General features: G+C 45.7%; 1 protein-coding gene and 1 long non-coding RNA gene across 2 annotated transcripts in view; both read right to left on the minus strand.

Moving 5' to 3' along the window:
- Nucleotides 1–803: 803 nt before the first annotated feature.
- The window catches only part of cdk15 (cyclin-dependent kinase 15), a 31,170-nt gene continuing 7,440 nt past the window's right edge, over nt 804–24,533 (minus strand). The window contains exons 9-10 of the mRNA XM_060056184.1: nt 24,304–24,367; nt 804–878 (exon numbers count right to left, since the gene is read on the minus strand). Of these exons, the coding sequence (XP_059912167.1) occupies nt 826–878; nt 24,304–24,367 (117 nt within the window). The 3' untranslated portion in view covers nt 804–825. The remainder of the gene's footprint in view (nt 879–24,303; nt 24,368–24,533) is intronic.
- Nucleotides 9,411–10,091, minus strand: LOC132461214 (uncharacterized). Its single transcript, XR_009526548.1, has 2 exons — nt 9,547–10,091; nt 9,411–9,492 (listed from the first exon to the last, which is right to left on the minus strand). It is a non-coding gene; the product is annotated as an uncharacterized LOC132461214 (long non-coding RNA).

The following is a 24,533-nucleotide window of genomic DNA, read 5'->3' on the forward strand; positions in this document are numbered from 1 at the left end:
GGCGAGCGAGAAGGAGAAGGGGGGCTGTGTGGAGCAGAGGGGAGGGTCCCCCATTCATCAGTGTTGAATGGGGGTCCATTAAAAATCCTCCCCCTTACCCCCCCCTCCCCCCTTCTCTTTCTCATGTATGGAAAATGCAGAAGGGGGACAGCTTTGATGACCACACTAACTCTCCCCAATTCTCTCCCTCCCTCTCCCTCCCTCTCTCTAGAGGCCACCGCCTCCCCCCTCTCCCCCCCACCTGCTACCTCTCTCTCCCCCTCTCCCGTCTCCCTCCTCCCGCCCCATCTTTTGCCTCAGTGCCAGATATCTGCCGTCTGCACGGAGGAATGTGTGTGTGTGTGTGTGTGTGTGTGACACCGTGTGTGTGTGACTGTGTGTGTGTGACTGTGTGTGTTTAACTCTGTGTGTGTGTGTGTGTGTGTGTGTGTGTGTGTGACTGTGTGTGCGTTCCTCTCCAACCTAGGACTGAGGCTCCATTGATGTGCGTCGAATGTCAAAAAAACGCACGACTCTGATGATGCACACACACACACACACACACACACACACACACACACGCACACGCACACACACAGTTTAACACACAAACACACACAGTTTAACACAAAAACACACACACAGTTTAACACACAAACGCACAGTTTAACACAAATACACACACATACACACAGTTTAACACACACACACCTAACTTAAACTGACCGACCACCACTATTTCTCCCTCTCTCTCTCTCTCTCTCTCTCTCTCTCTCTCTCTCTCTCTCTCTCTCTCTCTCTCTCTCTCTCTCTCTCTCTCTCTCTCTCTCTCTCTCAGGACTGGACTCACCTTTTCCAAACGCTCTGGAACTGAAGGGGCGGAGACGGAGAGAAGAGATCTGAGGAGATAGAGAGAGAGAGAGGAGGGGTACATTAGATCAAATCTGAGGAGTTGGAGGAGGAGGAAGAGTAGGAGAGAGAGGAGGGGTACATTCGATCAACTCTGAGGAGGAAGAGGAGGAGGAGGAAGAGCAGGAGAGAGAGGAGGGGTACATTTGATTGCCTCTGTTATGATTCTCGTTCCCGGTACAGGCCGGTCACAGCGTTTTGGATGTTTCCGAGAATCGCTTGACGGTGGAACGCCGCTGACCCCTGACCTCTGAGGAGTAGGAAGAGGACATAACACTATCTCATGGCATCTGTCCTGGGGTGAGTTCCAACACTGTCAAGCAGAACAGATCATTGTCTAATATTTCTGGGAAATATTTAGAAAGCTCAAACACACACATCCAAAAACTATAACTCACACACAGACACAGACACAGACACAGACACAGACACACACACACACACACACACACACACACACACACACACACACACACACACACACACACACACACACACACACACAGTTCAAATCCTCCACCTTTGTGGAGGAGGTTTACAATAAGACGCCAGGAACAGATCCAGATATGAAACACAATCTGATTAATGCTGATGATTAACGCCCACCCCCCAAGAGAGAGAGATTAAGGTCTGAATCACCCTGGGGAGGGGGGAGGAGGAGGAGGGGGGGGGTTTAGGGTCTGAATCACCCTGACCTGGAGGGGAAGGAGGAGGAGGAGGAGGAGGAGGAGGAGGAGGAGGAGGAGGAGAAGAGGGAAGAGGAGGAGGAGGAGAGGGAGGAGAGAGGGGAGGAGGAGGAGGAGGTAGGAGAGAGGGGAGGAGGAGGGGGAGGAGGAGGGGGAGGAGAAGCAGGAGGAGGAGGAGGAGGAGGAGAAGAGGGAGGAGGAGGAGGAGGAGGAGAAGCAGGAGGAGGAGGAGGGTGAGGATGAGGAGGAGGTTTTAAGGTCTGACTCACAAAGACCTGAGCTAAATTTCCCTCCCTCCCTTTCACTGGTCTAGACTCCAGGTTTCTCCCATCCATCACTGATGCTGCCGCGTTTGGCACCAGAGGAAGGACCTCCAGGGGAAAGTTTTTTTTTTGGCATTCAGGACAACGGCCGAATCTATGACCTCGCCATGTCTGTCTGTCTGTCTGTCTGTCTGTCTGTCTGTCTGTCTGTCTGTCTGTCTGTCTGTCTGTCTGTCTGTCTGTCTGTCTGTCTGTCTGTCTCTTTCTCTCCCCCTCTCTCTCTCTCTCTCTCTCTCTCTCTCTCTCTCTCTCCCTCTCTCTCTCTCTCTCCCTCTCTCACTCTCTCTCTCTCTCTCTCCCTCCCTCTCTCTCTGGCCGTGCGTTAATGTTTCCTTCCTCCCACACTAAGTCTTTCTTCTGTCTCACGCTGTTTGCTGGCCCCCCAGACAGACGGACTCATGTAACCTTCAGTCTCCCCCTCCCTCCCTCCCTCCCTCCCTCCCTCCCTCCCTCCCTGTCTGTCTGTCTGTCTGTCTGTCTCCTTCCAGACAGACGGACTCAGTCAGTAGCTGCTTGTCCTCTGGTAACGATACCGAGGAACGTGGATCATCACAAACACAGTGCCAAACCGACAACCCCTATAACTGTAAATCATAGACACACACACACTAGGTACATGTATTCGTATTGAACCGAATTGGCACGGACGTCACGGTTCGGAGAATGGATTTACACGGAGAAGACATGGTATAAAATGAAATAAAACTGGCGTGCGAATTAATTAATGTGATGCGGAACTAATGTTAGATACGTGAGTTCTTCAGGGACAACTAAACTGCAGCCCTGATTGGCGCCTAGGTTAGGCGAGATCCGCCTTCTGTTGTAGCGCTAGTGTTGTACTCTTCTTTGTTATTTGGATAACCGTTCTGCTGTTGGTTTTATGGCGCATAACACGTCGGGTTCTCTGACGTCTCTGGTATTTCATGTGCTGATGGGGAAGTGGAAGAACCAGAGACGTCGGAGAACCTTACGCAGTGTCGCCTGAGATTCATAATATCGTCTGGAGGCGCACACAGCCTTTGGCCGTGATAATATGTATTATATGAGATAGATATCTATGTCTAATATGAAATTATCTAGGTATAGAGCTCCAGGACTCCCCAGTGTTATATATTCTATATTCTAGTGTTCTAGAATATTTACAGAACAGGACCAAAGGCTGTGTGCGCCCCACCATTGCGATACATCCACTGTAAACAGAGCGCATGGTACCGTGGCCGCAAGCTGCTCAGGGCCACACCCCTACCCTCCTCCTTGACCCGCCTCTCAAAAACAGCACGTTGGTGGAAAGCTCATTGTGGGACTGGCTCGTAGTGGCTATAATTCTGTGTGCTTTGCACTTTCATAAATAAGACATGCAGCATTTTCAGTTTTATAACTGATCGTCTTTTACAAGTTACGGATGGAGTCTGGAGATGATGTGGGGTACTTATTGTTAACTGTTTACATCATAGAGATTACACAGTTCAGGCTGTTGCAGCTAGCACAGGGTATGTATGACACGAGGTGGTACAACCTGAGACAATAAAAAATAATTGCCTTCTGCATTTTAGTTTTTTGTTTTCCCTTCATTGTACCGAACTCGTACCGAACCGTGATGTCTGAACCGAGGTATGAACCGAACCGTGACTTCAGTGTACCGTTACACCCCTAACACACACACACACACACACACACACACACACACACACACACACACACACACACACACACACACACACACACACACACACACACACACACACACACACACACACACACACCCTAGACGTGGCTGTGTTGGAGGCTAGCCTTTGTACAGACGCCCTCACCTGGGGGGGCAGACGACCCACTGAGCTCCCAGGAGGCCAGGTCCACACGGTCCAAACCCCCGGACCCCCCAGGGGTAATCTGGGAGATGGAGGGTGGCTCAAAGTAATGCTAGCTCACATAGAGTCAAATGCTACCAGGATTTTAACTATACAGGAGGGTGGCTCATGCTAATGCTAGCTCGGGTCCAGTCAGATCCTAGCCCTAGAACGTTCCAACATACGACGGCACAACGTTGAAATACCACACTCAAAATGGAAAACCTCTCTAATATGAACATGCAGAAACATTTCCTGAGAGGGGGGGGGGTGAGAGAGGGGAAGGGGGGGGAGAGAGGGAGAGACAGAGCCCCCTGACCACCCTGATGGCCTCTCTCTCCCTCTCTCTCTCTCTCTCTCTCTCTCTCTCTCTCTCTCTCTCTCTCTCTCTCAGACCAGAACGCAGACACAAACATTCACGCGTGGCCATGCATGCATGTGGCTGCGGTGCACGCCCAACCCCCCCCCTCCCCCACCACACACACACGCACACACACGTGTATATTTTCCCGACTTCGAGTACAATGAGTGTGCTTTTCGTGGACCGAGTTGACCCAGAGACACGCACAATGAAACACAACATCTCAGCTCTCTGTCTCTGTCTCTGTCTCTGTCTCTGTCTCTGTCTCTGTCTCTGTCTCTGTCTCTCTCTCTCTCTCTCTCTCTCTCTCTCTCTCTCTCTCTCTCTCTCTCTCTCTCTCTCTCTCTTGTCCCCCTCCTACCCCACACCCCCCCACCCCCTGTATGTGTGTTTATTCACGAGGCGCCAGTTTATTCTCCTACCTGTCTGTCTGCCTGCCCATCTCTATCTCCCTGTCTTGTCTCTCAACCGTTAGAGCATAAGGTTAGTGGTTGCATTCCCACTGGAGGGAGGGTGTGTGTGTGTGTGTGTGTGTGTGTGTGTGTGTGTGTGTGTGTGTGTGTGTGTGTGTCCGTCTCTTTCTCCCTCTCCAGTGTTCCAGACTCTGGGTCTCAGAGGCAGTAGAGTGTAGGATTCTCCTTTCCTCCCTCTCTCCCCTCTCTCTCCCTCTCTCTACCTCCCTCTCCCCCTCCCTCCTCTCCCTTCTCCTCTCCTCCCCCTCCCCTCTTTCTCCCCTCTCTCTCCCTCCCTCTCCTCCCCCTCCTCTCTCTCCTCTCTCTCCCTCCACCCTCTCTCTCTCTCTCTCTCTCTCTCTCTCTCTCTCTCTCTCTCTCTCTCTCTCTCTCTCTCTCTCTCTCTCTCTCTCTCTCTCTCTCTCTCTCTCTCTCTCTCCTCTCCTCTCCTCCTCCTGTAGGATTACCACCGGCCCCTGCATACCTCCACTATCTGCTCATCTCTCTACGGGACGGAGAACTCGGGGGGCAGGGAGGAGGTGGTGGAGGAGGAGGAGGGGGAGGTGGCACCAACACAGACACCTCTCTCTCTCTCTCTCTCTCTCTCTCTCTCTCTCTCTCTCTCTCTCTCTCTCTCTCTCTCTCTCTCTCTCTCTCTCTCCCTCTCTCTCCCTCCCACCGTCTCCCCCCCTTCCTCTTATTACCATCAATTACCCTATCTTAATTAAGTACAGATTCCCACTGAATTAACAGCCATAAACAGGAATGTCTGTCCGGCGGAAATTTCTGGAGAGTAATGACTTGTGGAGGAAGCAGGCGTTTAGCAAGGGGGGATTCCGCCGTGTACAGTCAGTAACAAACAGGCCTTTGAAACGGTTCACTAGCGTTCACACGGTAAACCCCCTCCAGTTAGTAGCCCAACGACACCCACTAGTGGCGGCGGAGAAGCACTGCAGACTAGGATTCGAATTACAGTTTCCATTACAGTTTCCTTTGGTTTTTTTAATTAGCATACTGTTTTTGTTCCGAAAATGATAAAAAGTGCAACAATACAATGTATATAATACAATGTATATGTAATATGTCCAGAATATAAATGAAACTTTTGCATTTTATACCCCAAAAACATTCCCCTATATGATGAACAGACACACTAACTCAAATGACAAAGAGTGATTCAAGTACAGAGCACAAACAAAGCAATAAAGTGCAGAAGGACGTGTCAGTTAATAAATAATAAAAGATAACTTAAGAATAAAGTCCAAATAAAATAGCAATGATAGTAACAATGATTACTATAATAATAAATGAAAAAGGTCAGGAGGGAGGAAGACTGGTTGAGAAAGGTCCTGAGCTACAAGTCTGCTGAAAGATTCTTCAATTTGTCAAAGTGTTGTATAATTGGGCCCCAATTAGAACTGAATTGTCAGGTTGAAGCGAAAACTTAATATTCTCTCATTTTGAAAAGAACATTAGATCCTTCGCCTACACAATGCAACTTGGGGATCGGGGTGACTTCTAGTCCATCAGACTTTGAGAAAGCAATGGCATTTTAATGTTTACTGTTTAAGTCTGGATCTTTATCAGAGTGGGCACCAAATATACACAGAGAGGCATTGGGTTGAAGGTTTAGGTTGAGGGATTCGGAGAGGAATTTAAATATGCCATTCCAGTAATCTAGTTGTGGGAAGGACCAAAACATGTGCGTAAGATCTGCAGGTGAATTAGGTAATTGATTGCAGCTATCTTGTACATTTGGGTAAATCTTTGAGAGTTTTGAATTACAGTACTGTAAGCGAGGCAGTACCTTAAATTGTATTATGCTTAACCGTGAGCATGATGAACTCTTATTCACTCTGATTAAAGCTTGATTCCAAAATGATTCTGATAAACTCACCCCTAACTGTTCTTTCCCAATCTCCCTTAATCTTGACATTATTAGTCACAGCAGCAGAGTTAATAATCAGATATATTCTGGATATACAACCTTTAAACTTGGGTGGTGAATCTAATATTCTTTCATATAATGAGTCCTTGGGTAGATTAGGAAAACTAGGGTTTAGAGATTTGGCAAATTGCCATACCTGGAAATACGGGAACAGATAATTCAGAGGAATAGGAATGTTAGTAATGCCATTTTTAAGCCATAAATTCAATGCATGATCCAGTCTAGATATTACTGAATGAGTGGCGATTGCTAATAAAACCAGTTTGATCATCGGAGATGATCTGGTGTACAACTGTTTCCAGCCGCATAGCCAAGGCCTTCGCCAATATTTTATAATCTGCATTTAAAAGAGATATTGGTCGATAAGATCCACACTCATCTGCGTCCTTCCCAGGTTTTAACAATAGAGTAACTGATGCCATTGTAAGAGTTTGAGGTAGGGTTCCTTGGGCCAAAGACTCGTTAAGCAAAAGTGGTGATAATTTGTCTGAAAATTTCTTAAAGAATTACATTGGAAAACCATCTCTCCCAGGTGTCTTATCACTTTGCATGGCTTGGATTTTGTTATTTCACTCATGTTCCATGGTTGTTCTAGATTTCCGGCTTGACTGTTTCCAATTTCCAGTGCCTCAGGTGTTCCAGGGGGGGGACAGACTACTGAGGAAGCATGTCTTCCAGTGACTTTGCCAGAAAGAGAGACACATGCAGAGGTGTCTGTGTCACCTGAAGAGGATGGACATTCTCCCATTGACCCACAGTCTTTCCCCAACTCACCAACACCAGGTCCACCCAAAACACCCTCACCACTAGTTGTAGCTGTGGAGTCAGAGGGGGAAGTGCGCAGGTCGCAGCGCGCTCGCAAACCTCCAGAGAGAGACGCCGAGATCGTTTAATGGCCTGTGGCATGTGCCACCGCGACCACTGACATACCATGGCATATGCCGTTCTGGAACGGTAACTGCCGTTCTGAAACGGTAACTACCGTTCTGAAACGGTAACTGCCGTCGCGACCACAGACATACCATGGCATATGCCGTTCTGGAACGGTAACTGCCATTCTGAAACGGTAACTACCGTTCTGAAACGGTAACTGCCGTCGCGACCACTGACATACCATGGCATATGCCGTTCTGGAACGGTAACTGCCGTTCTGAAACGGTAACTACCGTTCTGAAACGGTAACTACCGTTCTGAAACTGTAACTACCGTTCTGAAACGGTAATGCCATGGCATATGCCTTTCTGGAACGGTAACTACCGTTCTGAAACGGTAACTGCCGTTCAGGTGGAACGGTATCTGCAGTTCCCAACAATGGTATGTGACACCAGCATAACTCCTCCGTATAATTTCAAGACAGGTATTGCCATAAATGTAAAGGTATATATATTTGGTATTTATTGACACAATATCACAACATAACGCCGTAAATAAAGGGATTTACACGTTTCTCTCGTCCGTGCTGTTGTTAGGATATGTCCGATCTGTTTGTTGTTGCTTTTGTAATGACAGATGCTTTTGAAAACAGCCGGACTTGCTCCGGTGACGGTAGTTATAGCCTAGCCTTCTAGGTGGCCATAGAGCTATAGTCTATTGCTTTGTTCCAATATCCATACTATCCATTCCGCAGTCATTATACTTTATTTTAGTATGACTTATTTTTTATATAGTTTGAGTACGTAGTGCGTTGCAATTAAGATCAGGGCGAAAGGAAGTGTAGTGAAAGGACCCGGATGGTATACTCAAAACGGTCAAACCGATGAGTGTGGATGATTGATGTACACCTTTCGTGCTCCACGGCAGCGATCTTAGCTACGTAGCTGAAGAGGCGGAGCCAGGCTGAGCCAACGTCGGCGCATTTTCTTTAATAGGTCCATGCATTTTCCACGTATCCTGCATTAGGGCCCTTACATAGTCGACGCAACGCTACGCTTACGCGTCCAAAAGGCTACGCGACGCGACGCTTCGGCCGCCATTTATGGCAAGCCATCCCCGCCAGAAAGCGGCATCATTTAGACGCGTATCACCTTCATTACGCCGTAAAATACGCCGTAAAATGCAGAAAAACGGCGTATTTTACGCCGTCATGCGCAAAAAAGCGCCGCTTTTTACGCCCGCAAATGAGCCTTTCAAGAGCGCGCGTAAAAAGCGCCGTTTTGAACATCAAAATGCGCGTAAAATACGGCGCTTTTGTGCACATCACAACGCCGTAAAATACGGCGTTTCTATAGTAGGCTATGCTAATAACCTACGCCCTTCTTTTCTCTCAGCCAATGCATTTGAAGTGTTTGCGCCCAATCGCTGAACAAGACAAGCAGACCAAATCAGTTTAGCACAGATCTGCTTTGAGGAGTTCTCCTCTCATTTGTTGTTAGTTGTAGCGTCATATCGATATATATTAGTAAATCCAGTTCCTACAGTGTGGTCACCGTGGCCGTGGCCCAATCGATAGAGACGCTTGCTCTGTAGGCAAGAGGTTGTTAAAAAATAAATAATAATAATACATATAAAGACGTTTCAAACGTTCCATCGAGTCTCTCGCATTCTACAATGGGCGGCTTTATTGTTTCCCATGGGAGCCGGCGAAACTAGATTTCTTCTTCGAAGGTTGTGCTCCACACAGAACCTCCTCACCATCATAACGGAGTACTTCGGGGCACCAGAATGCTTTAGAGCGGTACTGATCGCATCGTGTCTTTCCAGTGTCAAATAGTTCAGGAATAAAATCACCATAAGGTTCAAGTGCGGCCATAACTAAGGCTAAATATAATTAGACAGTCTATTGCTGGTTTAGGTGGTTGGCTCTTTTTTCTTCGCTGCGTTCTGCCTTCTGGTGTAGCCTATATAAATGTATCTATTTTTGTAGGCCCTATTTGTTTTTCTGTTTCGGGTTTTAAAAACCAACACACAAAATCAAATGCCGTTTATTTGTTTATTCCTTTTGCCCTTTTTCAGTTTCAAAACCAAATCTGAAAAACCAAAAAACAATCCTGTTATTAGTTTTTTCTGATTTTGTTATAAATCGGAATATTCAAAGAACGAACCATACACGGATTCTCCTACCTCATCACTTTACTGACACACACAATGTGTGGCAGTAAAGTGACAGGATCATTCCATAGACAAAAATCTTTCCATCTAACTAATTTAATTTAGGAGGATAGTCATTGTAAGTTAGTCATTGTAAGTTAACCAAGTATTCTCATTATAGCCTAGTTATATCCTAGTTTTGCATATTTATACAGTGCATCCTATTTTCATATTTCATGTGGCATCTGTATTTTTATGTAGGCTACAGCATCTGTATTTTAAATGTAGCTTATATCTTCTTTTTACATTTTACCTTTTGCTGAGGTGGGCGCTGTATTAGCCTACTGTATAGGCTGTCTGTATTTGTGTAAGAGTTATTTGTATTGTGTAACCTGCTGGATTATGAAAGTTAGTTTGGGGTAAATAAAGTGTCTGTCTGTCTGTCTGTCTGTCTGGGGGAAAATGCCGTGAAAAATGTACGCACGGTGCGTTCAGGATTAGGACTGATATTATGTCGGCATAGGCCTAATCAATCGGGTTTTAATATTTGAAGCATTCATATCAGTTTATTCTTTTCGGCTACTCTGCTGTTGGCCTTGATGGGGAGATTTTTTTTTTGCTTCCATGCACAAATAGTTGAATCCAACAACATTCCTGCGTCTCCAGAGCCCATTTAAGCACCGTGTCAGACTCAGTAGACTGTTACAAGCCTCTGAACGTTGTTAGAGCATGGCTCCCCAGTTCATCAGTGTCTCTCTCTATGGCTCCCTCTCACTCCTTTCCACTGTGTATTTATATCGATTGAACAAGAGAGGATGTTACGATAACTCCGCGAAAATAAAGGCTCCATGGCTGTAATAATTTAAATATAATTAACTTATAAAGCGTGTAACAAGACACCTAGATGATCTGGCTGGCTGACTAAAAAGGCACTGAATTTGGAACTTATAACACAGGAGGTCTGGCTTGCGGACTAAAAAGCATTGCGATCATAAAAGCGTGACCATCTGACAAAAGCACAAATCTGACAATATATAGATTCGATCCGACAACCTCTTCCCTACATAGCAAGCGTCTCTATCGATTGGACCACGGTTATCACAACGTTGAAACTGCATTTACTAATATATATAGCCTATCTATATGAATATGACGCTACAACTAACGCCAAATGAGAGGAGATCTGTGTTGAACTGATTTGGTCTGCTTGTCTTGTTCAGCGATTGGGCGCAAACACTTCAAATGCCTTGGCTGAGAGAAAAGAAGGGCGGAGATTATTAGCATACTAGAGAAACGCCGTATTTTACGGCGTTGTGATGTGCACAAAAGCGCCGTATTTTACGCGCGGTTTGATGTTCAAAACGGCGCTTTTTACGCGCGCTCTTGAAAGGCTCAATTGCGGCGTAAAAAGCGGCGCTTTTTTGCGCATGACGGCGTAAAATACGGCGTTTTTCTAGATTTGACGGCGTTTTTTACGGCGTAATGAAGGTGATACGCGTCTAAATGATGCCGTTTTCTGGCGGGGATGGCTTGCCATAGCCATTAACGTCGAAGCGTAGCAAAACGCGTCCTCCAAATTTTTGATACGCGACGCGCCGATCCATGCAATACCAAGCGTAGTCGGTGGGGGCGATACTGCAAATATTGTACATTATTACTACTATAGGTTATATTTACAGAAGAATATATGAGAGGATGCGGGAACGTGATAAGAATGACTTGACGTCTCTTTTACTAATTATCTGTGCCAATTTATGCGAACCCTTCCACAGGGTCAAAGTGCTATTTTGATGCGCGACATCAAACAGCTGATGCGGGATTGTGAGCCATTTTAATGATCTTCTTGTCACCCGATATTCGTTCTATTACTGGCCTTATTTGTTTTACTGTTAGCCTATTTGAATTAATTACGTAATGTTTTGTGTTCACGTTCAATTTGAAACATAAGTTCAGTAGCCTCTTTGAGTGAATGAAATTTGAAAGCGTGAGTGTGTAGTGAATGAAAAATGTGTGCGTGTATGGTGGGACTATTTTCTGTATTTGATAAATAAACCCCTTTTCTCTAATAATGTTGCCTACCATATAATTTCTGTGGACATTATGCGCTATAGCTTAAAGCCTTTGGCTATAGGCCTACACTTAAATAATTCATTCATCCGTCAAGGCAATAGCTCGTTGTATAAACATTTTATATGGATATGAATTAATGAGTTTGACGTAAACCAAATTAGGTAACTTGTGTAACATAACTAATGAATCAAAAGTCATGCTTCCAAGTGACCAATGTATATACATTTATTGGTCAGTGCGCATACCCAATCGTAGCACATTGTACTGGTGGGGAAACACACCAGCATCTGACAAAAAATAATCTGCCAGCTGCTCCCTGACAAGGGCCGGTTTCGGTGAGAGTCGGGAAGATATCGGATGACTCGCGAAAGGAGATCATCAAACTTTGGTGCCGACATCCGAAAATACTGGAAATGCCTCTCCTCGTCCATGCTTCGCATTGGAAGCACCAGAGAAACAAATTCCCCATCCTGATCTCGTGTGGTATTTAAAGGGCGCACATACCACCGCCTATCTCTGCGCTTCATCACTCTTCTTCCGTAGCCACTTTGATCGGAACGTCACCTCGAACGTCCCCCCGCGAAAACACCGGTGACTCTGCTGCCACCCATGGCGTGAGTGGTGTATTGCATGTCATGCATTGCCCGCGACGTTCGCGTATGCTGTGTAGACTATGAAAGGTATGGCAAGCCGAGTGTGCCACAATTCGACTTCAATTGAACGCGTTTTGAAACGCCAGCACGCGTGCCCAGAACGCGTTTTGGTTTTCCAGAACGCGTTCCGGCGTTTCAGCGCGCGCGCCCAGAACGCGTTCCGGCGTTTCAGCGTGCGCGCCCAGAACGCGTTCTGGCATTTCAGCGCGCGCACCAAGAACGCGTTCCGGCATTTCTGCGCGCGCGCTCAGAACGCATATTAGCATATTAACAGCACGCGTGCTGTTAATATGCTAATGCGCTCCTCCCCTCAATTTTCTCAGCCAATAGATTTGAGCCGTTTTCACCTATCATATGCTCTTTCTAGAGTGCATCTGTGTTGGCATTTGTACGTGGTGACCCCCTCCACATTGTCCCCTCTCAATGGAGACTGGTAGCATATGTCATTTAGTCCTCCTGTAATCCACCACAATTTCTCTTGGAGGTGTTCAGTTGCAGGTGTGATGACCCAGGCGGGTCTTTGACCCGGCCCCTGCTGTGTGTATGCCTGTGTTTCTCTCACTCCTAATCAGGAGATTGTCGGCAGGTGCTGGTTGGACCGGGACCGCAGTGTATAGAGCCTGCCCAGACAGGCTTCTCCCTCCTCCCGGCATTTGATTTCTGCTGTTTGTTTGTAACACATGGACTGATGTTCACTTAATAACAATATAGTAATAACATACTAACTAACTAATATAAATATATGATTAATATATTCCTCACCATGACCTGACGTGTAGACACTGTGAAAAAGAAATAGGAAAAAGGTGACCAAAACGTTTCACTAAATTAAAGGCTATGAGTGAGTTTGTAGGTGAGTTACAAATGTATCAAGAGTAGAGGCCAGTTTAATGTGAAAAGGGATGGTTAAATGGTAAATGTTGTGAATATTTTGGGGCAATTTTGGCTGCAATATTTTCTGCATTTATATAGGCTAGACACCAACTATTTATGTAATGTGACAGGAGCGGGATGGAAGTCTTCCTAAAGGGCTTGGTCTGTTGGGTACCAATACCTACCAGTTGGTTACCAATAGTATCAGTTGTAGTAGTATCTATCTCCTCACCTCCCTATATTATATATATATATATATATATATATATAGTTTTTTCTATCTGTCTCATTCCAACAGATGAAGTGAATTATACCTTGTCTTATAGGCTACTACCACGTACAGGCTAAAACCTGCAACTGCATGTTAATACTTCAGACGGACTTATTTACTTCTAATGGAATTTTAACTCTAACTTCTGAACTCTTTTATTGTTTTTATTGTACTCAGAAGACGAATAAGCTGACTCATGTAATGCTGTAGCAAATAAATGTAATAAACGATACGCTATAAATAAAAGTATTTTTTAATTATGTTATCATAGTTGCCACGGCACTTACCATACACAATGTTCGGTCAAGTAGCTTAGATAGTGTATAGTCAAAGTGTATGTACTTGTAGTGTTCACCACCTCCACATTAACCACCTAATTTGAAACATCTTAACATCTTTCGACTTTAAGAACGACAGAACGACACAACAGAAAAGATTCGCGAAAGAAGAGCTCTGGTCTCGACTGATGTTGTCTGTGCGTTTGCCCTAGCATATGATTAGGGGAAAACGGCTCAAATCTATTGGCTGAGAAAATTGAGGGGAGGAGCGCATTAGCATATTAACAGCACGCGTGCTGTTAATATGCTAATATGCGTTCTGAGCGCGCGCGCAGAAATGCCGGAATGCGTTCTTGGCGCGCGCGCTGAAATGCCAGAACGCGTTCTGGGCGCGCGCGCTGAAACGCTGGGCGCGCGCGCTGAAACGGCGGAACGCGTTCTGGGCACGCGTGCTGGCGTTTCAGAACGCGTTTAATTGAAGTCGAATTGTGGCACACTCGGCTTGCCATAGAAAGGAAGCGCGACGCTCGCGTCACTCACGTCGTTTACGCGCGTCGACTATGTAAGGGCCCTTAATGGAGTCATTTTGTTGTTTTAATAGCTTTATAACTACTATGTGTAAAGAGTTCACCGTTCAAAGCGAGATGTTTATTGCGGTTGCGATCGTAGTTTCCGGTTAGTGCACCAGAGCCAGGTCCCTTTAGGGGTGGCACTGTAGGCTATGGCTAGACAGTCATCCATTTTTCCACTCGTGTTTTATCAAGATGTTCTAGTAGCGTAGCCTATAATAAAGCCTACTGTATGACTGCTTCAGCTCATAACTATTCAATAGGCCAAATATTAAGTTTTGCATTTGTTGTTATTGGTGTTTAACCAAATAATTTAAGCAGGCCTATAGGTTCCTATCATTTAACCCTGATCCAGTGTCATAAACCTTTCTATATCGACATGATCCAGTGGTATCATGGCATACAGGCCAAAAGTTTTTTCCGCTGGCAAGCCAATTATGTTAATCGGAAGTTCCATTTCCTACTGGAACCACCGTTTTTCCGCTGGCATGCCACTCATGTAAAATGGTATTACCAGTTTCTACTGGCACCTACCGTTTTTCCGATGGCATGCCACTCATGGAAAATGGTAATTACCAGTTTCTACTGGCACCTACCGTTTTTCCGATGGCATGCCACTCATGGAAAATGGTAATTACCAGTTTCTACTGGCACCTACCGTTTTTATAAGAATGATTGTGTAGCTGTGAATCATGAATGGTATGTGTGTATGAACGGGCAAATACCACAGGAAAGGAATATCTACTGGCAAACGGTAGGTGCCAGTAGAAACTGGTAATTACCATTTTCCATGAGTGGCATGCCATCGGAAAAACGGTAGGTGCCAGTAGAAACTGGTAATTACCATTTTTCATGAGTGGCATGCCAGCGGAAAAACGGTAGGTGCCAGTAGAAACTGGTAATACCATTTTACATGAGTGTCATGCCAGCGGAAAAACGGTGGTTCCAGTAGGAAATGGAACTTCCGATTAACATAATTGGCTTGCCAGCGGAAAAAACTTTTAGCCTGTATGCCATGATACCACTGGATCATGTCGATATAGAAAGGTTTATGACACTGGATCAGGGTTAAATGAGAGGAACCTATAGGCCTGCTTAAATTATTTGGTTAAACACCAATAACAACAAATGCAAAACTTAATATTTGGCCTATTGAATAGTTATGAGCTGAAGCAGTCATACAGTAGGCTTTATTATAGGCTACGCTACTAGAACATCTTGATAAAACACGAGTGGAAAAATGGATGATTGTCTAGCCATAGCCTACAGTGCCACCCCTAAAGGGACCTGGCTCTGGTGCACTAACCGGAAACTACGATCGCAACCGCAATAAACATCTCGCTTTGAACGGTGAACTCTTTACACATAGTAGTTATAAAGCTATTAAAACAACAAAATGACTCCATTAATGCAGGATACGTGGAAAATGCATGGACCTATTAAAGGTCCCATGACATGAAAATCTCAATTTATGAGGTTTTCTAACATAAATATGAGTTCCCCTAGCCTGCCTATGGTCCCCCAGTGGCTAAAACTTGCGTTTGGTGTAAAACGAGCACTAGCTGTTCTGCTCGCCTTTGAAAAAACGGAGGCTCAAGCGCGCTGATTTGGAAATCTGTGCTCATGACGTCATGAGGAATCTCAGCTCCTCCCCTTACTCTGCCTGGCCCGCCCAGAGACGTTGGCCCGCCAATGAGACTCGACCGTGCGAGCGCCACATGTGTGTGTGTGTGAATACACACACTGTAACGCAAGTGTTTCTTGTCGGTTCTTTGACGTGTCTTGTATTTCCACAACGAGACTGTCGTGGGGGTTATCTAAGCCATGGTTGAGAAGGAATTGGGGGAAAGGAACTTTGGTTTGACTCGCTGAAGTACATGAACTGCGACATGCCGCCGGTTGCCGCGAGGCACCATCGCCCGGCAGCGGGCAGCCGGCAGCAGGCAGCGTGCGGTTCAGTCAACTTCAGGTTGATGTGAAAGTGGAAGAACCAGAGACGTCGCAGAACCCGACAAAGTCGTTTGTGATTCATAATATCGTCTGGAGGCGCACACAATATGTTATATGATATAGATATCTATGTATTATATGATATTATTTAGATATAGAGCTCCAGGACTGTAACGCAAGTGTTGTACACTTCCTTGTTATTTGGATAACCGTTCTGCTGTTGGTGTGATGGCGCATAACGCGTCGGACTCTCGTATCTGGTATTTCTACAACGAGACTCGTATTGGGGGTTATCTCAGCCAAGGTTGAGAATGAATTGGGGGGAAGGAACTTTGGCTTTGACTCCCTCAAGAACATGAACCACGACAAGGAGGAGAAAGGGATCTTTGCCGGGCAGCGCTTATGCACCTCCGCCTCCGGCGGTGGTCCCTCAGCGGGGCTCAAGCGGGAGACATTCGCCACCAACAATCCCTTTCTCCTCCATGTCGTGGTTCATGTTCTTGAGGGAGTCAAAGCCAAAGTTCCTTCCCCCCAATTCATTCTCAACCTTGGCTGAGATAACCCCCAATACGAGTCTCGTTGTAGAAATACCAGATACGAGAGTCCGACGTGTTATGCGCCATCACACCAACAGCAGAACGGTTATCCAAATAACAAGGAAGTGTACAACACTTGCGTTACAGTCCTGGAGCTCTACATCTAAATAATATCATATACATAGATAGGCTATCTATATCATATAACATATTGTGTGCGCCTCCAGACGATATTATGAATCACAAACGACTTTGTCGGGTTCTGCGACGTCTCTGGTTCTTCCACTTTCACATCAACCTGAAGTCGACTGAACCGCGCGCTGCCGGCTGCCCGCTGCCGGGCGATGGTGCCTCGCGGCAACCGGCGGCATGTCGCAGTTCATGTACTTCAGCGAGTCAAATCAAAGTTCCTTTCCCCCAATTCCTTCTCAACCATGGCTCAGATAACCCCCACGACAGTCTCGTTGTGGAAATACAAGACACGTCAAAGAACCGATAAGAAACACTTGCGTTACAGTGTGTGTATTCACATTGATGTGGACGTTGAAGAACCAGGAACGTCGGAGAACCCAACGCGGTCGTTTGAGATTCATAATATCGGCTCACACAGCTTTTGGCCGTGATAATATATATTATATGATATAGATATCTGTGTAGGCTATATGATAATATTTATATATAGAGCTCCAGGACTCCCGTGTGTTCTAGAATATTTACAGAACACGGCTAAAGGCTGTGTGCGGCTCGCCATTGCGATACATCCACTGTAAACAGAGCGCATGGTGGCTGCAAGCTGCTCAGGGCCACACCCCCACCCTCCTCCTTGACACGCCCACCGAAACAGCGCATTTGGGGGAAGCTCAATGTGCGACTGGCTCGGAGTGGCTGTAACTCTGCACCACGGCTGAATTTAGGGAACGTCTTTGAATACTGTGTTAGTTGCCCACTCATACCTATATTAAAGAATACATGAAAAATAGCATGTCATGGGACCTTTAAAGAAAATGCACCGACGTTGGCTCAGCCTGGCTCCGCCTCTTCAGCTACGTAGCCAAGATCGCTGCCGTGGAGCACGAAAGGTGTACATCAATCCACACTCATCGGTTTGACCGTTTTGAGTATACCATCCGGGTCCTTTCACTACACTTCCTTTCGCCCTGAAACGCACTACGTACTCAAACTATATAAAAAAGAAGTCATACTAAAATAAAGTATAATGACTGCGGATAGTATGGATATTGGAACAAAGCAATAGACTATAACTCCACCTATGGCCACCTAGAAGGCTAGGCTATAACTACCGTCACCGGAGCAAGTCTGGCTGTTTTCAAAAGCATCTGTCATTACAAAAGCAACAACAAACAGATCGGAAATATCCTAACAACAGCACGGACGAGAGAAACGTGTAAATCCCTTTATTTACGGCGTTATGTTGTGATATTGTGTCAATAAATACCAAATATATATACCTTTACATTTATGGCAATACCTGTCTTGAAATTATACGGAGGAGTTATGCTGGTGTCACATACCATTGTTGGGAACTGCAGTTACCGTTCCACCTGAACGGCAGTTACCGTTTCAGAACGGTAGTTACCGTTCCAGAAAGGCATATGCCATGGCATTACCGTTTCAGAACGGTAGTTACCGTTTCAGAACGGCAGTTACCGTTCCAGAACGGCATATGCCATGGTATGTCAGTGGTCGCGACGGCAATTACCGTTTCAGAACGGTAGTTACCGTTTCAGAATGGCAGTTACCGTTCCAGAACGGCATATGCCATGGTATGTCAGTGGTCGCGGTGGCACATGCCACAGGCCAATAAACGATCTCGGCCCTACTGCCTCCAGATAGACTTTATATTTGACTGGACACTTGAAATGAATGTGACTGTTATTCAGGTGTTTGTATTTCTTAACTGTGCTAAGGTACCAGTATATGTTCAGAGGTATGCCAGTTATAACACCATTGTTATGTTTTCTGAATTTGTGGAATGTTGGAATTTAAAGGGAGAGAAGTGTTGTAACATTAATTTGCATCGCAAGATAAGTGCATTCCTATTTGGATTAATATAGGCTCCTCGGGGCATCCCTAGTTTGAGTTTGACTTCCTGCTATGGCCAGTAGATGTATGCCGTGATATGTGCCATACCTATAAAGTTATTAATGGTCACTACGCCTCGAGTATTCTTCCTTTACAACCCGGCCGCCCGCCTGTATTGGGCAGAAGTTACCACAATTATACTCTTCTGAGAGCCCAGATAACGAAACACAGTACGAACTAGGGCTTTGACTTTCGCCCAAAAATCATATTCGAAGTTCGTTTGTTCATTAATATTAATATTCGAATATATTCGAATATTTATTAATAATATTTTGACCATTAAATGCCTTCAGTAAGAACTGGGCTGAATCCGAATACTTAGTGCATACTATTACTGTTCAGTGTCTACTACTTGACCGTACTACACTTGACAGTGTAGTACGGTCTACAGCTATGCGTAGAACGCCTCTGAACGCTTCCGAACACCGCCGAAACTCCACCGGATGTTTGGAGATGACGTATCTCCCCTCAGATGCCGGCAAAATTACCTTGACAAGTTACCTGTTTTCCGTCTTGTCATCGTTGCTATTAAATTAAAAATGTCTCTTTATACTTAATTACTTACTTTGCTTTTTTACTCTTTTTAATGTCTCTTTTTTTCGCCGCTTTCTACAACGTCTTTCTAAGCCGCTGTTGGTAGTGTCGGATCAGCCATCTCTTCTTCGTTTGTTACCAGACTCCGGTTGCATTGTGGGATAGCGTAGTGACCTACCGTTGTATACTGTGGCGGTAGTATGCATTCGGAAACGTTTTCCGTACTACACAATGCGTACTGAGCATTCGGACGCGCTATATTTGTGGCGTACTACAAAATGCATACTATAAGTATGAGTATTCGGATTCAGCCCTGGATTGGGCATTGCGAGGTTTGTTTACCGGCGTTGCTATGGTTACCAGTCTTGCGTGTTCAAACGGTATATTAGGTTTCTAATAAATCGCTCTCTAATCAATACTTCATTCACTGCCTATTCCGTGGTCATTACAATATTATGAATAGACTGCGTCGGGTTCTCCGACGTCTCTCCCTCTTGGCCTGCCCATAACAGGTTTGAATATTAAGGGCTGCCTAATATTCGTTCGAATTTTGATTTAATTTTTGATATTCGAATTATATTCGAATCACGAAGTTCGGAGTCAAAGCCCTAGTACGAACACTATTTTAGTTCCTTAGATATCCCTTCCATCAACTCTGAAGTGGCATCTAGTCTGGATGTACCATTTACAATAAACAAACTTAGGAGTGCTTCAATGTTTATGCAGACAGGGAAATGCCCTGGCCCTGACGGTATCCCTGCCAAATTTTTGAAAACATTTGCAGATACACTGTCTCCACTGCTACTCAACATGTTTAATGAATCGCTGCAAAGTGGCTCACTCCCTCTCACGTTACGTCAGGCTACTATTTCTCTTATATTGAAAAAGGATAAGGACCCACTGTCCTGTACTAATTATCGCCCTGGCTCTCTGCTTTGTGCAGATGTAAATATATTAGCTAAAATGCTGGCTAGACGGCTCGAGCGTGTCCTTCCAACTATCATGTCCGAACACCAAACAGGGTTTGTGAAGAACATACATTCCTTTCATAATGTCCAACGACTGTTTGATATTCTGTATTCACCCACAACCTCTGACAACCCTGAGCTTGTAATTTCAATGGATGCCGAAAAGGCATTTCATCGTGTGGAGTGGCCCTACCTGTTTTACACATTGAAACATTTCGGCTTTGGTAATATATTGATATCATGGATTAAGCTTTTGTATACATCCCCTCTTGCCTGTGTCCGCACAAATAATGACTACTCTGAATATTTCTCCCTCGAACGTGGTACCCAACAGGGCTGCCCACTCTCTCCATTACTGTTTGCCATTGCCATTGATCCCCTAGCAGAAGCCCTCAGGTCCAGTCAGATGCTGGGTATCCCAAGAGGTGGCATAGAACATAGGGTATCGCTGTACGCCGATGACCTCTTGGTCTTTCTCTCTAGTCCAGATAAATCTATCCCCTTGTACTTATAGTATTGAAAGCATTTGGGCATATCTCAGGTTATAAACTAAATCTGCAGAAAAGTGAAGTTATGCCAGTTAATGCGGCAACCGCAGCCTATTCCCTCTCAAAGTTACCATTCAGAAAGTCTCTGGAGCACTTTAAATATCTGGGTGTCTGTGTAACTAAAAACTATTCCGAACTATTTCAATGTAACTTTTCCCCTCTTTTTAGCCATGCTGTCCCTAGACACCCACCGGTGGTCACTCTTGCCTTTGTCTCTTGCTGGTCGAATAAATTGTCCCTCATCCTCATCGTCATCCGCTTATCCGGGGTCGGGTCGCGGGGGGAGCAGCTCAAGCAGGGGGCCCCAGACTTCCCTTTCCCGGGCCACATTGACCAGCTCTGACGGGGGGATCCCGAGGCGTTCCCAGGCCAGTGTTGAGATATAATCTCTCCACCTAGTCCTGGGTCTTCCCCGAGGTCTCCTCCCCACTGGACGTGCCTGAAACACCTCCCAAGGAAGGCGCCCAGTGGGCATCCTTACCAGATGCCCGAACCACCTCAGCTGACTCCTTTCTAAGTAAAGGAGCAGCGGCTCTAATCCGAGTTCCTCACGGATGGCTGAGCTTCTCACCCTATCCCTAAGGGAGACGCCAGCCACCCTTCTGAGAAAACTCATCTCGGCCGCGAATAAATTGTATTAAAATGAATGTACTGCCCAAGTTCTTGTATCTTTTCCAATGTATACCTTTTATCCTCCCTAATACCTTGTTCCATTCTCTTGATAGTTCACCCCTAGGATCCAAAAAGAAATGGTACAAAAACCTAAACAGTTGGGCGGCCTAGCTCTCCCTAACTTTTTGCTTTACTATTGGGCTGCAAACATTTGAACAATATTGCATTGGTGTAGCACCAACAGCCAATCTCCATCATGGCTGCAGGTTGAGGAAGCCTCATGTACTCCCTCTTCTCTGATGTCGCTGCTGTGCCTCCCCCCGACTTCGTCGCCAACCACGCACTCCAGTAGTGCTGTAGTGAAGAACTGCCTTCAAATCTGGAATCAGTTCAGGCGGCACTTTGGGCTACAGGTGATACATGTCTCGGCCCCAGTGCATTCTAACCCTCTGTTCACTCCGTCAGTTATTGACAAGGCTTTTTTGTTTTGGAAAGACCTAGGGATTGTGTCAATAAAACAACTTTACATTAGTGGCATATTTGCTTCCTTTGACCAGCTAACCCCGACTTTCAATTTGAGGCCCACTCATTTCTTTAGATACTTGCAAGTCAGAGACATTGTTTGCAATCATTTTCCCGGCTTCCCTGCCCTCCGTCCCCCCACTCTTGTTGATACAATATTTGATGTTAACCCCATTCTCAAAGGTACCATTACAATACTGTACAATACTCTTCTCAAAAGTCAGACGACAACCTCTGATGCTTTGCGCAATGCTTGGTCTGTGGAGCTTGGGGAGGATATAGGTCCAGTCGCACGGGAGCATGCCCTGAGGTTGGTCAACTCATCGTCTATCTGTGCTCTTCATGGAGTTTTACAGTGCAAAGTGGTTCACAGAGTTCACTGGTCTAAAAGTAAGCTTGCTCGTATCTACCCTGACATTGATCCAGACATTGATCCAAAGTGTCGGCAACGACCAGCCAATCTCAGTCACATGTTCTGGTCTTGCCCCACCCTTGCTCCTTTCTGGACTTGCGTCTTTGATTCCCTCTCAGCTATCACATCTGCCAACATCCAACACTCACCATTAATCGCCCCGTTTGGTGTCCCTCCCATTGGCCTCTCACCGCCGTCCTACTTTGCTGAGCTTGTTGCCTTTCTCGCACTGCTGTCAAGACGTGCAATTCTGTTGCGTTGGAAAAGCCCTTTTCCCCCCACTCACTCTCAATGGATAAAGGAGGCCCTTCATTTTATGAGATTAGAGAAAATTAAACACACTCTTCGTTTCTCAGAACGGACATTCCATAAAATCTGGCAACCTTTCCTAGATCATGTCAGATCTGTCCACATAGAGATTGACCCTGATGTCTAGACAACCTAGTTATCCACCCGCTCAATAATCAGTAGTTTGTAGCAGAGTATTTATTATTATTTTTTTTATTGATATTATTATTATTATTATTATTATTTTTGTGCTGTTAGTGTTATTATTATTTTATTTTGTGTCTTTGTAACCAAATGAGCATGCATGACTTGTATACGTATGTTTCTGTATATGTTAAGGCATGCATGGCCGATTCACTACCATCAATACATGTATCAAAACCATTATACCCTTCATTGAAACTTCTCTGAAAGGGAGGGAAGGGGGTGGGGGGGTGGGAGTCGGGGGTAAACTGTCTCTTTGTTAGTACCTTATTTCACAGAATGTTTCAATTTCACTTTATGTATGATGTGCACTGTATTCTGTTATGCTCAAAATCTCAAAAATAAATCATATATATATAAAAAAGGGAAGTTATGGAAGCACACAATGAAAGGCCTCGGCGTTGGGGATCCTCGTTCCTGTAGCGGGCCGGTGCGGTGTGCACAGTCGATGGGCGCGGGTGACGTGAATATCTCCCCGAGAGCCTCCATCAGAAAGTGGGCCATGAACTGCTTCGGCTCCTTACCAGTCTCGCTTCCCTCCGGTATGTTCACAATGCGGAGATTAGATCGGCGCAATCTATTTTCCGGGTCCTCTACTCGGTCTAGGAGGTGTTTGTTTTGGGACTCCAGGGATTTTACCCTTGCTTCAGCCGAGGCGATCCTTTCAAAGTTTTCTCCCACTCTCGTTTCTGTTTCGGTGAGGTGTTTATTAAATTAGTTCACATCCCCTCGCAGCGCGTCAACGGAGGCTTTCAATGACTGAGGCGTGGTTTGCATTAGTGTCGCCATATCCTCCTTCATACTGGCTCGTTGGTTTGCAAGCATGGCTGAGAGTTGTCGAACCGTGGCAGGCTCTTAAACTTCGGGGGCAGGTTGAGTGTTTGAATGGGCGGAGCCTGCGCTCGTCGTCATGTCTGCTAGCTGTTCAGGTTGCGAATTGGCACGAGTTATGTAAGCCTGAATTCCTTGTTGTTTGCGGCGTTTTGATGGCATTTCTTACTTATTCAATTTCTATTGCGCACAACAAGTGCTGCTTTGGCCTCATCATGTTTTACAAACGTTTACTCGCAAAACCCCCAAGTACTTGGTCCAACGAGGCCCCCTTGTGGCGGTGGAAAGGTACTGGCAGGCTGGGATGAGCGTTACATTAATAAATTTTTCACATTTTTAAAGCCACTTCAAATTGAATCTCAACATCTTATTCGTGAAAAGAGGCGCACAAGGACAGAATCTGTTATACATTTCTTTGGTTTGATTTTTTAAACTCCTACGAATGACAAGAATCATCAACTATTGCTTTGGCCTGGTATGATGTCCAGTCCTTCTTCAATCAAGCCCTCTGATTGGCCAGAATGACAGAGAAGGGCTAAGGGAGGTTACCTGGTCTGTAATTGGGCAGCAGGCTCACCCCCGGCCAGCTCTGCTCCGTGGGGACTCCGATGACCTAGGATAGCACCACAGCAGTGTGAATGTCAGTTGGGATTCGAACCGTGAACTCCTCAGCGACCGAGAGTGTAGAGCAGGATCTGAACTGAATAGCATGGTGGTGTTGCCTGGGGTCGTAACTATGGGGGGTAACCAAGGCTGGGGAGGGTTGATTCCCAAAATGC

This window comes from Gadus macrocephalus, chromosome 7 (genome assembly GCF_031168955.1).
Source record: "Gadus macrocephalus chromosome 7, ASM3116895v1".
Classification (NCBI taxonomy): domain Eukaryota; kingdom Metazoa; phylum Chordata; class Actinopteri; order Gadiformes; family Gadidae; genus Gadus; species Gadus macrocephalus.